Source organism: Quercus robur, chromosome 4 (genome assembly GCF_932294415.1).
Source record: "Quercus robur chromosome 4, dhQueRobu3.1, whole genome shotgun sequence".
NCBI lineage: Eukaryota > Viridiplantae > Streptophyta > Magnoliopsida > Fagales > Fagaceae > Quercus > Quercus robur.
The window spans coordinates 49,534,310-49,552,342 of record NC_065537.1 but is presented as its reverse complement, the minus strand read 5'-3'; the positions used below and the strand labels follow the sequence as shown (position 1 = coordinate 49,552,342).

The 18,033-nt window shown below is 34.3% G+C and overlaps 1 protein-coding gene across 6 annotated transcripts; it reads right to left on the bottom strand.

Annotated features, from left to right (window-relative positions):
• Positions 1-8,169: 8,169 nt before the first annotated feature.
• On the bottom strand, positions 8,170-14,539 carry LOC126722737 (organelle RRM domain-containing protein 1, chloroplastic-like). 6 transcript variants are annotated; one of them, XM_050425887.1, is made up of 9 exons: positions 14,076-14,533; positions 13,873-13,970; positions 13,484-13,724; positions 13,245-13,342; positions 13,095-13,169; positions 9,442-9,531; positions 9,028-9,123; positions 8,839-8,945; positions 8,170-8,674 (listed from the first exon to the last, which is right to left on the bottom strand). In XM_050425887.1, exons 1-9 carry the CDS (start codon positions 14,423-14,425, stop codon positions 8,597-8,599), a joined length of 1,233 nt encoding a protein of 410 aa, XP_050281844.1. In that variant the 5' UTR covers positions 14,426-14,533; the 3' UTR covers positions 8,170-8,596. The 6 variants fall into 6 exon arrangements, with proteins under 6 accessions (XP_050281844.1, XP_050281845.1, XP_050281848.1 ...); XM_050425888.1 differs by having other exon boundaries at positions 13,095-13,160; XM_050425891.1 differs by having other exon boundaries at positions 9,028-9,075; positions 14,076-14,532.
• Between the last annotated feature and the right edge of the window lie 3,494 nt (positions 14,540-18,033).

Here is an 18,033-nt window from a genome sequence, read left to right as displayed (position 1 = left end):
AATAAAAAATTTGTCAAATAACACATTGTAACCTTAACATGTGGAAGATATTATCACAGGTAGCACCCCTAGCATAGTCTAGAAAGGTAAAGTTTTTTTTTTTTTTTTTTTTTTTTTTTTTTTTTTGAATCCGTAAAGCTTAACATAAGGATACTAATTGTGTGCGTCAATAAAAAAACACTCTTGAAGGTTGGTGCTAAGTAGATAACTTACACAAATAATTTATAAGAACTAAAGGGTAAAAATTCCACAATAAGAGATCTAAATAACTGATTTCAAAGAAACAAGTAGCAAAATAGTTGTTTATTGATATGAAAACTGTTTTTCCGAGGTACAATAGGTTGGATTGAAAGCTATAAAACTCAGTCTTATTCTGCTTCTCTCTCTCTCTCTATTTCTTCTTTGAGTATTCTCTCTCTATTTTTCTGAACCCTTTTCCTACTGCACATCCCCCCTTTTTTAGGCACCTTTCCCTTCCTTATCTCTCCAGCTGGCTTGCCTCTAGCTAGATTTAGGGCATGCTTGTCCCATCACCCCTCTACTATGCCATTGTTTCATCATGTAACAGGAATTTTGAGGGTGTCTTTACTATTCAGGCTTGTCTATAAGCATTTAATGTGGAAGAGGTTAGGTAGAGAACATCTCATTAATGCAGAGATGACTGGCTCTGTGATCTTTATCTCTTTATGGAGTTTCCCAGGGCAATTTTGATGACATGTGCTGATTATTGGAAATCTAAAGAATAAGCACACATTATCTCTCCACCTTCCAATCAATTTCAGCCTCCAAAGCAATGACAAGGTATTGAAATCATCTATCTTCAAATCAGCTCTAGAAGTTCTAGAAACACAAACCTTGAAGGAAAGAGTTTCAAATGGCAGCCAAACTTTAGCTTTGTCCACGAAGACTTGAATATGTGCTTTCTTTTCTTCGTCATCTTCTTCTTGTGTGTGTGTGGTTCGACCACAGTTTGAGCAGTTCCATGCTTTTTTCTCACATAGAGGTTCTTAGGGTTAAAAGAATCGCAATGGTGAGAGGTTTACGGTTAACCGGTCAGACCATATAGTCCGGTCCGGGTATGAGAACCATGGTAGAAAATGAAAATAACTAGTTAGATGATAGAACCAATCTTCGAAGAATCCGCGGGATCAATAATAACAAGTGACACAATCATATTCCGTAAGTACGACTCTTATTATTTAATGATTTCAACTAACTAAAGTACATAATTGTTTTTTTTTTTTTAATATTTTTTAACGAATTTTTTTAAGGGGTAATTAACTAATTATACTCCCCTCCCTTGATGTTTGAAGAAAATAAAACTCCCCCCTTCTGTTTATATTAGTAAATATTTTAAATTTCTATGAAATTTTCTTTACCAAAGTTTAACCATTATTCGTAAAAACATAATGAAATTTGTTGATGATAATGCAAAATTTATCAAGCACCAAAATACTTGCAATGGCAAATCTCTCCACAACCCGATGACAAACTAAAAAATAAAAAAGTCATACTAATTATAAAATACTCTTTAATGAAAATTTTAAATCAATGGATTTTAATTCTGAAATAGAGGAAAATTTTGGAAACCTACCCTTAAGAAAATGATATGTTAGTACACAACATTGTTAATTTAATAGAGTTTGATTAAATGGATGTCAACAGGGGAAAATGTTTTTTCCCTTAAAGTTTAAGGTGAAATGTTGTTTGACTCATTTCCCAACACCTTTAGAAAAGGGGGGGGGGGGGGGGGGAGTGTAATTACCTCTAGTTTTTATTATACACATATTGAGTTACAAAATATTTCATTTGCATCTTGTTTTGTTTTTAAAGTATTTTGGTTTCAATTCTACAATATATGATAAGCAAATGGTATAAACAAAAAGAAGAAAAAAAAAATCAAACTTTACTATCACACATTTTTTATCCCCCCCCCCCCCCCCCCCTTCACCCCATCCACACACAAATTCTTAACTCTGTCACTAATGTGGATATCAAAAAAATGTGGACATCGTGGATGAAATTATGGACATTGTGTGTATAGAGTATATATTAATAAGTATGACGGAAGAAGAGTTGTACTTTTACCAATTTTTTTAAAAGCAAAACAAAGCCATGAAAATAAGCTACTCTAAATGAATCTTATATTATATGTCACTTTGTTTAATGTCAAAATTCTAGATGAAGATGACACATTAATTTCAAGGCAATAAAAATCAAGAGATGTTATTCGTCATATGCCTTTTCTCTTGCCAATGGCCAACCCATGATTGGCACTCCCTGGCTTAGGCTATCAATCACTAAATTCCACCAACAATGGCTAAGAAATGCTCCCGTCACTTTGTGTGGCAGAATTTCCAACTAGGGTGCCTAGTTATTTACTAGCAAGCCCCGTTTGTTTTTTCTTATCGGTTTTCAAATACTTTTGATAACCAGTATGCTTGAAATTCACCATTTATGTCAAAACCAGTAGGTGGCCTAATGACCCAAATGAATGGCATTACACTCTCTTCCAAAGCAACAGCAAGTTCCATCATTTGGGAAAGCACCAATTGTATTTTCAGAACCGAAACCTCGAGAAATTATAAAGTCCTCATGGTGGACAAATGACGTGGTCCACCATTCCACTAAAAGACTACCACCTATTTAAAATTGCTGAGATAAATTTTTTTTTTAAAATAAAAACTAATTACTGACTTAGTAATTTTAAACAATTGGAAATCTTTTAGTAGAATGGTAAACCACGTCACTTGTCCACCAGAAGACTATATAATTTCTTCGAAACCTCCTGGTGCTAGTTCAGCCATTCTATGCATTACTCTACCAAAGACCCAGCTTGTTTTCCGATTCTTTGGCCGATAACATGTGTATCAGAGATTCAAAGGAAGATGAAATCATGGCTTGAGGGAGTACAAGACCAATAGCCCAAACTGCCAGTTTTATATATTTTCTCAAAACTTTCAATCTTGGAGTTTCAAGTTCTTCTATTGCATTACAAAATCACCCATAAGAACCAAAAGAAAGTGATAAGTGATAACTGTGATTGAACAAACCTTAGTGGAATTAATTTAGCCAAGGTTAATTGGCTAAAAGGATAACTACAAGATTAACCATAATTGTCTTTAATGCCCATAGGCTTGATTGTAATTTCATTTCTAAATTAAATTATAGATTTTAGTGGAAAATATTAAAATGATTATATAATTAATAAATTAATTTGTAAAAATCCTAATAAAGTCTAATAGAATTTTTTTTTTTAAATTTTATATCTTTTCTAAGGTTTGTATTTGTAAAAATAAAAATATGTTTATGAGTATAATTCTATTTTTTTGTTTATGTTTATGTTTATACTTTGGTAGTGCTGGCTCTATGGTATAAGCAATTGATGTGGTCGCCTAAGACCCCGAGTAAAAAAAAAGCCCCAAAATTTTAACTAATAGAGTTATTTATTTCATTGTAATAGTATTAAGCCCAAATATTAGTTAATAAATAAAATAATATTTTTTGTCAAATGAAAAACAAACAAAACAAAAAAGAGAAATGCTACGTCTACAACATTTGTCATAACACTTTTATAACAAATCCTAAGTAGCAAGTTGTTACAAGCTGTTATTGATAGCAAAAAAATAATTTCAGTAGTGGGTTTAAATTAGAACCACTAACAACTTAACACTTAGTATTTGTTGTGAAAAAAATTGGGAATGTAACACTTCTAAAAATAAAAGATCAATACACAAAAAAATTCACAACATTTTCACAATAGTTCAATTAGCAAACTTTTACTAGTTCTCATATAAGTTCACCACTAATATTACTCTTTTACTTACCATTATCAATCTGACACATCAACAGGTGTGAAAAGTTTTGTTCAATTTTTTGTCTATAAACATTCTAAAAAAATAAATATATGTGGTTCACATTAATTAATAGTAATTTTGCATCTAAAACAAGATAATCAATTTTCACCTTAGAACTCTAAATGCATCAAGCTACCCCTGTATTTTGGGAATTCAATCTATGATGTTAAGCATCTACTTCGTCTGTTCTATATGAACATGTACCCTTTACTCTGGGGAATGGTACATAATTCATAATCCAAATAACTCAATGCCTTGTGCCATGCGCCATGTATGTTATTTATCTCTTTTAGATTTTACAATGTGTTGATTTTTTTATTGTTAGATTGTCAATGTATCATAAATTTCATGTTACTAAGGTCTACTGCTAACTGTGACCCATTTCATTATCTTGCTTTTTTTCACCTAAGTTGGGTTATCTACGGTTGGGGAAAGGACACATTTAATGCTTGTGATTCGGTTATTTTTAATAGGGTAAAATAATAATTTTCCTTCTAATAGTTTAGACTTTGGAAGAATATTGTATGTTTTTATGTATTCGGAATTTGCATTCTTCTTACCCTTATTTTATTTTTTTAAGGATTAATTTCCATTCAAATCATTTTGGAAAACTCTCATATCAATCCATCAACTAAGGAAGATCTTCAATGCAGGAGTACTAATGTCTTATATTTCATAGGCATTAGGAGCTTCGTACATTTCCTATCAAAGCCAAGTACCATTTTTTTTCTTCTTGTTAGTGTAAATTTCACTTTTAAACCCTATAGATAGTTTTGGGGCAATCCAAATAAAAACCCTATAATGTCAAAAATACCAAGTTAAAACTTAAATTTTTAAACATAAAAATTTCACTTTTAAATCCTATAGTCAATGGTCCCAATAACATTTTTAGACTGTTTTAATTATCTATGGAAAGAGTAGTTGTTGAAGTTGAAACCAAAACAAAGGAGAACATAAATTGAATCAACTCAAATGGACTTTACTTAGCTCTAATGGCTCCAAAAGTGGCTTTGGAAGCATCTTGTATGTATATGTGTGTGTGTATATATATATTCAATAAATTAATTTGTAAAAAGCCTAATAAATGTACATATAGATGGAATTATAATTATTTTATTTATTTATTTTCTAAGGTATGTATTTGTAGAAAGAAAAATTATGTTTATGAGGAAACAAATTTTTTTTTGTTTTTTTGTTTATGTTTATGTTATTGCTGGTTTTATTTAATGTTATATTTAGGAAAAAGTTCTAGATGTTATACACCTATAATATTTTTAGTTTTTTGAATTATATAAGGAAAGAACAATAGTTGTTGAATTTAAAATTGAAACAAGGGAAAACATAATTTTTTGAATCATATAAGGAAAGAACATAAGTTGTTAAATTTAAAACCACAACAAGGAAAAATATAATTTGATTAACTCAAATGGACTTTACTCAGCCTCCAATGGATCTAAAACTGGCTGCAGAGGTTGGCCAGCTACAAAGTGAAATATTAGAACTAAACCAACTGAAGGGTGGGCCAAGAACTATAAAATACTAAAATTAAACAAACTTTAGAACATAACACCATAGTTTTAAAAACCGGACCAAACCGACTGGTCGACTGGTTCAACTGGGAACCGGACTCTAATTCGGTCCGGTTATGGGTAAAAAACGAAAATGACTTAAAAACTAGAAAAAATTAGAAACCGGCCGGTTCAACCAGAGAACTGAGAACCAGCATGGTCGAACTGGTTAATGACCGGTTGGGATTTTTTGACTTTTATCAACCTAAAACTACGTCGTTTTGACCCTAAAAACTAACCTTAAAGGACCTAAACATTCTCACACACTCTCACAGTCTCACGCTCACGCCTCCCTCATCTCAGACTCCCTACCTCACTCTCATCTCATCTCACTCACCTCATTCAAGTTTCAACTCAACTCAAGGAATCGCAGGCACGCCTCTCTGCCAGCCTCCCTCATCTCAAATTTGTTTTCCCTTCTCATCCTCACGAGTCACGAGGTCTGAAGCTCTATGCCTCTACCCTTCTCGATTGGGTGTTTTTTTTTTTTTTCCCCCTTCTGGTCTTGCCCTCGCCCTTTACCCTTCTAGAGATTGGAGCTGGAGCAGGGGTGGTGGTTCGATCTTTTTGGGTGTGTGGAAAAGAAGAAGAAGAAGATGATGATGATAATAATGACAATAAGAGAACCTGGACTTGAGACACGTACGGTGAGAAGAGAGTATAGCGATTAGAGTTAAAAGACAGAAAAAATAAAGTAACAATGGGAGTTGGTGATGATATTAATGATATAGGGGACTTTTCACTTGGGTGGGTTGGGAAATGAGAAAAAGTGGACAGCTTAAACCTTCTTAGAAGGTTACTTTAATATTTTTAATTACAGCATTGTCTAAAATTTGAGTTTTTTTTAATAATAAATAATAATAATAATAATAATAATAATAATCTTACTTTCTTATATAAAAAATTATTAATTATTTATATAATTTAAATAAATAATAATTAAATTATTTATAACGTCACCAGTTCGACTATCGCCTATCGGTCAGACCTTGATCCGACTATAAAATCGGTGATTAGCACCTTTTTCGGTTTTTTCACCGTACTAGTTTTTAAAACCATGATAACGCCTTAAAAGGAAAAAAGAGGGAACCTGTGATGTGCATAGTATTATTAATACAACTATTTAGCTGCCCAACAGATTCTTAATCCATTTTAATAATGCATATAAAATATCCCAAAATCCCCTTAAAGTTAATCCAATATATTTAAACATGCATGATTTGGCAAATATTATATATATATATATATATATATGTATGTATGTAGGTATGTATATAATGTCCAATAAATTTAAATATTGATAGAATTATTTTTGGGGTAATTACACTTGTAAGGACCCAAAGAACAACCCAAGCCCACTTAGAATAGTGGCACCCAGTACTACAAGCCCAAGACAATAAATATGTAAGAGAGTGGGAATTTCCAAGTCAATTGCAATGCAAAGTAAATCACAAACTTGAGGATAAAAGGACAAAAGCAATTAATATGAACGAATGAAGCAGTGATTTAGTGTAAAGTCTTCCTTGGGTAGGTCCGAGGATGGATTGTTCATTAATAGTCAAAATTGAGTTCTTATAGTAAGATCTTTAGTTCTCTTTCTCTCAGTTCATAAAATGTTCATCCCTTCTTCTAGGGGTTACTTTCCTTATATAGTATTTTCTGTTGCATCTCAGCCCTCCACATGTATGTCTAAGAGGAATCACTAGGATACTTGTCCCATCAAGACCCTTCTGGAGGTGGTAAAGAGAGCTATGAGCTGTGGAGTCATTGTTCAGGTGTCTTTTCCTTATAAATGCGGTTAGCTCAGTTGGTGCAGAGCATTAAATGTGGGAGTAATGGCCACCTTCCCTAATATTTCCATTTTCCATTGCTTGCACGACTCTAGTGCCCTCCATAGTGCTCTACTTTCTGGTGTAGGGAACTGAGTAAGGTACTCTCGAGGTGCATTTGCTCCTTGGGTTCCTTGGACGATGGTCTTGCTTGCCTCCTTTCCTCGAACCTCTTATTCTAAGTTTAATCCAGACTTGAGTGGTCTTAACGTCTTCCCTCTTTGGTCTTAACCCACATGTCAAACTTGGGTTGACGCATGAGTGGACCTTTCATCATCCTCAGGCAGGGCCCATGGGCCTTAGAATGTCCTTGGATTACTTGCTCCCACAACACTCTCTTCCCTTCAGGTTTGAAGAAATTAACACTCAATTTTATGTAAATTAGTAACAAAATATTTTAAATTTTCATTAGAATGTTTTTACAAAAGTTTAACCATGGTTAGTAAAAAATATAATTGGTAAATTTAAAATAAAATGCAATATTTATCAAGTACCAAAACACCTGCAATGGCAAATCTCTTCATAATCCATTAAAAAAAAAAAGCGCAGAAGTCATACTTAAAATTTTATAAACTTTAAAACAAAGAATTTTAGTTTTTAAATGGAGGATAATTTTGGAGACATAGCCTTAAGCAAAAAAATGAGTTAGTACACAACATTTTTAATATTAATTTAACAAAATTTGATCAAACGGATGTGAAAAAGGGAAGTGTTTTTTCTTTTCAAGTTTGGGGTGGAGGGTCATCTCCCCAAACTCAAGGGAAGGGGGTAAAATTACCCCTATTTTTAATTATGTATGTTTTTAAATATTTTTCCCTTCAATTTTGGTGTAGAATGTCATCTCTCCAAACTTCAATGTCACAAGGATTAAAAAAAATATTTACTTCAATGCTTTAGTAAAAATCAAACTAAATTATATATTGAATAATTGAATAGGCTACATGTAATTAATGTCTTCAAAATTATAGTATTTAATGTACTAAAGAAAAAGATAACAAATGCATCATATAATGCTGACATGAAACTTTTGCGTGTAGAGCATTTCATTTCCCCCTTCAAAGAGCATGCAAAATAATAGACGTTCACAGACTACATATATATATATATATATATATACACACACACACGCACATAATATATTAATGACTAAAAACTAAATGTGAACGACTAGTGCTTCACTTGAAGATCTGGAGCTAATAAAGGCTCTTGTCTCTTGCAGGTACTCATCGAACAAAATTTAGGTGGCAGTATGAGAATAGTCCAACACCTTGAGAGCAGTAGCCTGAATATCTTGCTTGACCTTGAAGACGGTGGATCAGTAATCGTTCTCTTGTCAAAATTCCTATCTGGGGTGACCCCTGCTGTATCTTGGTGGATTAGTCTTGGCAACATCAACAACTATCATCCAGCCATTAATAATCTGCAAGAACCATGAACAAAATAGAGAGATTACCCTTTCGCTTACTCAGAGTGTTATATTTGTTTATCTACAATTATGAACCAAAGCTTAAGGAAAACAAACCTGCGCTTGAACATTAATCACAAGAAAAATACAAGGAAGATTCGTAATGGAAGAAAACTTACCTTGCCATTCATCTCTTTGAGTGCTGCACTAGCAGCCTCCTCTGTAGTGTACTCTATAAATGCGTAACCTTTGGACCTTTTGGAAATTTTGTCCAATATAATTTTAACTGTTGAGGAAGCAGTGCATCAGCACCGGTATACCCTTACTAATGAAACATGCTATTTATGAGCATGGAAAGGCAAACATACCTTCAACAAGCTGACCAAAGCCTTCAAATGCAGCACGTAAGGTTTTCTCTGATGTGTAAAATGACAGCCCTGTTTTTAAATCAAGATTGCAAATCACTGTCATTTGTGAATAAAAATACGAGGGAGAAATAAAGTTGCTGGACTGGAGAACTTTTGGATTTCAGAATGGAAACTACAAGGAATACATTATGATCTCATAAGAGGAAACCATGGCATGGTCCAGGTAATCTCCAAAGACTAAATAGAACCAAATGTTAATCAGGTAAAACTCAAAAAAGCATAATTAGACAACCATTATAGTAGAACAAGCATGCACATTTCATAAATAGGAATCTTGAATTATTTCAAAAAACAGGTCTTCAAAAATATGACATTTTCAAGCAAAGAATTCAAACTCACAGTCTTGCAACATACCTGTAACGAATAGTTTCTTTGTTTTTATAGGGGTTGTTTGACTTGCTTCTGAAGGATCTGGCAGATCTGTGGAACTCTGTAGATTATTACCTGAAAATACAGCTTGTTTACTCTACGACGGAAAGAATTGTTGCAATGGTAAACTAAATATATAATCTGAATGACATTGAAATGATTCATTGGGAATTGGCCTCATATTAAAAACAAATCAAGATTAATAATTTCAATAGTTTATTCTAACCCCATATACAACAATAGTGATCCAGATATAAAATCATCATTTGCATATTTTCCACTGTGAAAACATTGAAGAGTAAGCCTTATCAAAAAAAAAAAAAATTTGAAGAGTAAGACTTATTAAAAAAAACTTCGAGAGTAATGACATATTCCACTTCACATTAGAAGAGTTCCTCTCCATAATAATAAAACATGCTTAAGCTAACTAACAGAACCATGATAAAAACATAAATAAACAAGTACTCTAGCACCTGGTAAACATGGCATCAATCAGTCGCTCTATTGAGGAAGGTTTCAGAATTTACTCTAATAGTTAACAGATAATGTCTATTCTGCCAGCAGTCAAGTTCTATCAAATACTTGACCAATCCTCTAACCAGCTGTTTACACTAGGTGATAACATGTCATTAAAATCCTAAACTGAAAAAGTTAATGGTTTCTGTAGGACTAGGTCCTTAACAAAAAATATAACCTAATGTGCTTGGCATGTTCACCTCACTGATGAATGTATCAGAGCAGGTGAAAACAGTGTGATATGAGCCAGGCAGCAAGCAATGTCACAAGGTTGGCTGCAAGTTTTGCATGGTACCGAAATAGATTAGATAAATTAAATTTGTTTTGCCAAGTTTTGCTGTGGTTTTATCAAATAATAATGAAGAGTAGTTCCTTAGACTTGGGAGATAAAGTAGAAAATAGATTGGTTATCATTCCTATTAGTCTTTTCAATGAGGTAGGAGAGGTGTTGGCTATTTATGTAGGTTTTGTATTCGATAAAGGAATCTCAGAATAATTCTGACTCAAATGTCTCCCCACCCCCCCCCCCCCCCCCCCCCCCCCTCTTATTTTAGGAGGCTGGCCAGCCTCAAAGTAGATTGTTTTGCCTACTATTCTTATAGCACTTGATAGAACCGGAGTCCATCACACTGTATGAGGTTTTTTTTTAGAAATTCCAAAATGTTCAAAATTTGTAAAAATGAAAAAAAAAAAAAAAAAATGATGTTTGACAGGTTATACTATAAAATTTCTTAATCATGTAATGAAAAATATTATATTAAATGGGATTGCTTAGAGTGTAATATCACCTAAATACCTACCCTCAAGCATTGTCCACTGATAAAGATCAGTATATTATCACAGAGCACAAAATACAGGTTTCAATAAATTATATATTTTTGCTTTTGTTGGGGTGGCTGATGTCCGTCACTCCCTCATACAGACTTAACTAGCACCAAATATGCCTCGCATTAACCATTGAAGATTTCTGTCCCACACAACCAAATCATCTTGACAGTCTCACTTACATCATCTGATCATCATTAACCAAGTTGGACTAGCCAGTAATCCATCTTGGCTAAGGCATGTTTCAGAGCAATTGGATTAAAAATTAAAAAAACTATTGTTAATTATTATGCTATTTAAAGAGAGTATTAGAATTATGGTTAAGTGATTAAATTCACAATTTCCTAATAGCTTAAACTTTTGGGAGAATCGGTAATTTAACAGAGAGGTTGGGCCTTAGTGCAATAGCAAGTGCCTTTCACCCAAAGTGACAAGTTGCAGACTTGAGTCTAGGAATCAAGCTCTCCAAAATAAAATTGGGTGTAAGGCACTAAGGTTGCCTACCAATCACCTCTTCTAGACTCCACAAAAGTAGGATTTTTGTGCACTAGGTACGTCAATTTTATTATGTTATTGTAATATCTTCACCAATTCCAGCATTGCATACCTCCTCCTCATTTGCTTGAGTAACAAATAGCAGAGTTTCTTAAAACTTCATGGTCATACCCAGTGCACAAAGCTTCCACTGTTGCGGAGTATAGGAGAGGTCATGGTAGATAGGCAGCCTTACCCCCTTTTTCTTAAAACTTCAAGCATGTTGTAAAATATATGCCAAAACCACCTTTTATACATGAACTTCAATTTAAAGATGAGCCTTAATCAATACACAAGAACCAGACCTGAAGCCATTTTCTGACATAAACTGTTGTTATCAAAGTTAATAGCGAGTATTAGAGAAATGCACCACCATACATGTCACTATAACGTTAAACATCAATTTTTGGGGTCTATGGAATATAATTTCTTTTCCCATGGCTTTCCAAAATAGTTTTCCAAGAACAAGGAGTAAGCAATTTACTTTCCTCAGTAGCATTTGAATCTTCTAACCCATTTAAAGTTATCACCTACACCTTAACTCCAACCAGTTGGATGAATTCCATTTAAGAATATAATAAGTTGGACCCTACCTTTTTCAGTCTCACCCCTCACATAGATACATTGGGAATCTCTCTTTCTCAATGCATCTGATTCTTTTCTCCTCGCTCAAGACTTCTAGCAACTTTGTATGACAGTTTTTGTGACAAGATTGGCTATACTTACCTCTTTCTTACTCCAGCATCAGATACCTTCCTAATCTGCTCATTTTGTTAAACCTTCTGCAAGCCATATGGTTAAAGTTTCATGGGTATACTTCTCATGGCCATAGTTAATACTTCATATATTGTACAATTCTACTAACTACTGCATGTCTCAGTATATCTGACATAAAACTTCCCTTTAAATGACCAATTCCAACAGCAACATTCTCATTGAGCTTGACAATAAAATATGATCAGGAATTACTTCCTAGAGCTTTCCCTTGTGCTAAAGCTCACTTAGCAACCTTCACAGGCAGTACCAATCTCTGTCCACTTTTATAAGTCATTAATTGACATTGTGTGCTTTCTGTTGCAAAGCCATGCTCTGCCACAAACTCTAGAATCACAACTGCTATACACTACAAAGCGTTCCCAAGCCCAACACATGATTCTAACCAAGGAAAAGACTCATCTCTGCCACAAAGAACTGCAGCCACTATAAAGCCTATTTTTCTACTCAATACAAAGTCTTCCACTTTCAAGGAAAAGACACATGGCTGCTACTGGACTATACAACTTTCCTTTAGCTGCTTCAAAGACTGGCCATCTACAATGACATAGAATTTACCCCTCCACTAAAATCCAGCTCAAATTAATAAAACATCTAAAGTTAATTGCTTTATTTACATAACTAAATTACTTGAGAGATCATCTCATACAGTGAAATCACATAAACATTCTGGTTGATTAAGGATTAGAATCTCTAAAACATGTATTTGTTATGACACTGACACAAATATACTAGCATAAGTTACATGGTGCTGCTGCTATGTACTTTCTTGACACAGAGGCCTTTCAAATAGAAATTATTAAAAGAAGAAAAGAAAAGAAAGAAACAGTCAAAGTTAATAATTTGCAATATATCTCTGAGATCAAGATATCACTGAATACAATGCTTGAAGAGAAGCGAAGTTGCAAGGTAGAAAAGATGTGGAGCATGTTATATCTAATCAAACATTAAAAAAACACACAAAGATATTATCTGAAAAACGTACAAACCTCCATAATTCTTATTCTCTGACTCAAAATTCTTATCTAGCTGAACAGATAATACACCTGGTACACCTACACCATCTGGAAGCATTTGTCTTCAAGCTGCAAAATACATATCACAACCATGGAAAAGAGAAACCAAATGCAAATACTAACCAGCTAGTTCCCGTGCACATTCATCGTCAAGTTCACAACAGAACCCAAAGTTGGACTGCCAAGAAACATGATAAATACACATTTGTGTGTCTTTCTCACTACAAAAAGTATTATTCCACTTTCAGGGTGAAGAGAAAAAAAACCAATCAAAGGAAGAATATTGCATTGATGCACTATTAAAGACGTTACAATAAAATGGAACAGAAACATAATAACAAGCTCAAATGTTATTTACTTACTTCCCCAAAACCTTGGTCAGTATTTGAGCATAATAATCAACCATTTGAGCCTTTGTAACAACTCCAATCCCTGGCTTGTCCATTCGAACAAGCCAGTGTTTGGTACTCCCCACGGGAAACAACAGATTACTTCCAATTTGTGAGCTTGACAAATAACTGGATTGAATATTTGAAGAACTATAATCCTTTTTCACAGAACTATAATCTGGGTCAGGCCTAACTGATAAAATGCCGGGTAATCCTAAAACATATTCATTACACATTAATATTAATGAAACTATGAAAGTGCCTCTCACAATTTTAGTTTCTCCACAAACATGAAAGCAACAGTATGGTACAGAATTGAAGTACATCAGATGACTCAGACTTTTTCTGCTATAGAAACTTACCGGCAAGTTCACGGGAGATTTCTTCATCAATGTCACAGCAAAAGCCGAAGTGGGTATCCCAAGAAGCATCATATATACACATCTGAGCATCCTTCTCACTGTTATTCAAAAAATCAGAACCAAAGCAGGATTTCAGACCAAAAGCTAAGAAACATTTGCAACATGCCAACATGACAAGAAAAGAATATTTGAAACATACCCACCTGCCTAAAACTCTTTCCAATGTCTTAACGTAATATTCAATAACTTGTGGTTTGGAATTGACCCCATGTGGAGGTGCCTCCATGAGCACCATCCAATGGTGGTTGTCACTACTGGGAGTGGAAGTTAGTGAAGTTAATGTTGGTGGTGGTGTTGTTGAAGTGGCACTTGTTTTATTAGAGAAACATAGACAAGAAGAAGAAAAAGAAGAAAGATTAAGGGGGTTGTTTTTCTTTGGAGAAATGGAGAATTTGAGGTTTATGGTTGGAGTTTGGAGGTGGGTTTTGTGAGGTTTGAGTGGAAATATTTGTGTTGTAGAGATTATGGTTGAGGAAGAGAGAACTTGTTCCATGACTGCTTTTTTTTAGGTTTCATGGCAAACTATAAGCTCTCTCAAAGTCTCAACTATTGAAATTTGCTATTAGTTTATCTCATCCGTTTGTGTTGTGTTTCTGATATTTTTGGGCGCTTAGAAATTAGAACTGTGTCCGTGAAAGGCTGAAGGGGCAAACCGGTTACAGGCGGGTTGGTGTTTGGGTCGATTCAATTACGGGTTCATACAACTTTTTATTTTTGGTTTTTGATTTTCTAATTTTGGAAATATATTAAACGTGAATCAGAATCAAACTAATTTTAACTTAATTGAGATTTGAGCATATTAAGAATCTGTTTGGGAACTGCTTATTTGCTAAAACTAATTTTTTTTTTGCTGAAATTACTATTGATAAAGGTAAAAGTTAGCTAAAATAGTATAGTGGGACTCATGAATAGTATCAAAAAGGACAATAAAGCCCATAAATAGTAGCAAAAATAAGCTGAATAGTAAAATAAGCTGGCTTTTTAATTTTTGCCAAACACCCACTAAGCATGATATTTGAATGTTAAATTTGAAAACCAAAGCCATTTCATGACATTATAACTCAAATTTCTACCTATTATCTTTTCTTTTCTTTTTTTTCTTTTTTCTTTGGTGGTTGATAATTAGGAAAAATAAGATTTAAACTTTGGATGTCTTAGTCATGGTGTTTTAGAACTCGAACCGTTCAAAGAAACGAAGAGGAGAGAGGTTCAAAGTTTTTGAGGTCGGATCGAAATTCAACGAAGGTCAAACTGTGATGTATCATTTAATTTTTTAATATATTTGGTACTTAAATTTATCTTTATAATAAATAATGTTTCATTCTTGACTAACAAGCTCCGTTTGGCCTAGTGGTTTAATTTTATTGAACTGTGACATATAAAATTAAATTTTACCAAAATACTGAAATTATTAAATCGTGACATATAAAACCAGCCCAAGACCTGGTTTTCGGTTAACCTGGTCAGGTCTCTCGATCTGGTCTGAATTTCAAAACAGCGTGTCTTAGTTGAAAACACTTGAAAGGTATTGTTGAGGGTTCTTTTTACGTTTCTTTCTCTAAGAAGGAAGTTGGGCCTGGCGCTTCGCGGAATGGGCTCCAAAGTACCATTCTGCCGTTGCCAGTTTGTGTGCAAATGTTGAGTCCAAGTCTAAGGGAAGACACTGCAAAGTGGGCTTATCCTCTATTTCTGCCGCAGAAGGAACTTTTCTCCAATTTCTATCACAGATTTGACTTTTCTATTATGCAGCAAAACTTTCTGCTATGCAGTTTAACCGTCTGCTGTGCAGTAAAACTTTCTGTTGTGCAATAAAGCTTTCTGTAGTGCAGTAAAGCTTTCTGCTATGTAGTAAAGTTTTCTGTTGTGCAGTAAAGCCTTCTACTGTGCAGTAAAGCTATCTGTTGTGCATTAAAGCCTTCTACCGTGTAGTAAAGCCTTTTGCAATGTGCATGACTACTCTTCATTTTTTATCGCAAAAATACTTTTCTACTTCCTGCACATAAACAAATCTAAAACCCAAAGAAAATACCAATCAAGCGAATGTTAGCTTACATGGGTTAGCATATTCTCAAATATATATACATATATTTGTAAATATACTTATATATATTCACATATACATCTATAAAATATATTTTGCAAAACATGAGAAACAAGATATATGTATATATATACTTATGGCAGGATAATAATTAGTTCGTGTCAAAAGTAAAACACGTAATAACAAAGAAATAAGAAAGTTTCAGCAGAAAAGGCTTAGCTAGTATAATAGCTAACACAGTAAATATAATAAAAAGTGCTACAGCAGAATAACTAGTACAACAAGTAAAGATACGACAGCAGGACAACTAATGCAGCAAACGTGATAAAAACGTGCTACAGAAAAATGACTAAATACAGCAGATATAATTTATAATGAAAGAAATCAAATATATTTGCAATCGAAATCAAGTATTGAATATTCCCATAGAATAAGTAAGCCAAGAAGGAATCCAAACCCCAACTTAAACAATCATGTCATAGGCTTCTACCATCAAAGTTGTGCATTTTGGAAAATAGACCTAAATGGCTACTAACTATTACTTTTGGAGACTTCAAAGAGTGGGTTTGCTAAAAGGGAGGGAAAAGATGGTCTATTGATGCATGCTCCTATTCCTGCCATGTTTTCTCTCTTCTTTTTACCACTTTCTTTCTTTCTTTCTCTCCATTCTTTTTACTCTTAGTTTCTTATTACTCTCTTGCCGTGGGTTGTTCCCCCTTTTGATATTTCCTTTTCTTGGATCCCTCTCTCTGGGTGCTTACTACTCTCTTACCATGTGTTTCCCCCCTTAGGTGCTTTCTCCTCCTCTTCATTCATGGCTACCTCCTCCTTTTATAGTGAATTGATTCAATGAGATTTCTCCCTTCTACCCCTAGGGCTTCACCAACTGTTTTTGGCTTGTTGTGGGCATTCCTTTAGGACTACCCACCAACCCATTGGTTGCCCGACCACTACCTCTGCTCAGAATACATTTACTGCACCATTATTCACTTCGTGACAAAATTCCATTTTGTTTGTTCTTGTTGTATACCTCTATCTCTAGGTTCAAATTGATAAGGATTGGGCTACCTCACTACCTAGTTCTATGGCATGCATCAGATGGTCTCAACCATCCATTACTTCTTTTGGGTAAGATACCATCCCAGCAAGGTATATTCCCAAAAGAAGTCACGGCTGGAAACCAAATATAGACCTCTTTTCCCCCCACCACCAAACCACACTCTCTGAATCCCATTGACCATGGGCCCACCTCCCTTGTATTGGCTGGGTACAGGTTAGTGGTGCTCTGGTCCTTGTGTGCTTGCTCCACTATCTTCTGTTTTTGTCTTCTTTCATTCCCACGCCGTTTCTGTTGTAGCAGATTAGCTTTGTTTTGTTTAGCTGCGTGTCTCTGTCTTATTTCTTCACGCGTTTCCTGCTATGTTTGTCATTTCCTTTAGTTTGACTTTTCTTTCCTTCACGTGTTTCCTGCTGCTGACATTTTCTGCTATTCCTTGTTCCTTTTCATCATGCTTTTTCATATTAGTTTTCACGCCTGTCTTTCTTGTACAAAAGGATTTGGGCCTTTGTGGGCCAAATAATGTTGACTGGATCAAAAGGGTCTTGGGCCCAATTTGTCTTTATTTACCGAAGCCATTCTGCTAAAGAACTATATTCTGCGGCAGATCTATATTCTACTGCAGATTTGTAATCTGCTGCAGATCTGTGTTTTGCTGTAGATTGCTTTCCTTTACACTTTTTTCTTTGGACCTTTCTTGCTCTTCGGTCTTCTTGGTGGGTCTTTGGGCCTTGCTTTTCATTGGGCTTTCCTTCGTATGGGCTTTTGCGTCTTGCAACTTATTGGGCTTTCTTCCTCATGGGCCTTTGGGTACGGATTTGCAAAAATGGGCATCAACAGGTATCAATTGGAAATACATCTACAAGATTCTTGCAAAATTTCTTCATACATCAGTGATAAGTCTTGAACTTGGGAGTATTTAAGATCATAAAAACATTTTTCTTGTAATGATTTATACTCTAAACTATATATTTTTCACTTATAATTTGGAGGTAGTTTTGAA

Excerpts from the sequence above, each read along its gene's own strand:
- LOC126722737 (XM_050425887.1), bottom strand. The coding sequence starts at position 14,425 with ATGGAACAAGTTCTCTCTTCCTCAACCATAATCTCTACAACACAAATA. Across the intron at positions 13,343-13,483 it reads CTGACCAAGGTTTTGGGGAA|TGAGAAAGACACACAAATGT; the intron begins GTAAGTAAATAA and ends TACTTTTTGTAG. Across the intron at positions 8,675-8,838 it reads TCAAAGAGATGAATGGCAAG|ATTATTAATGGCTGGATGAT; the intron begins GTAAGTTTTCTT and ends TGGTTCTTGCAG.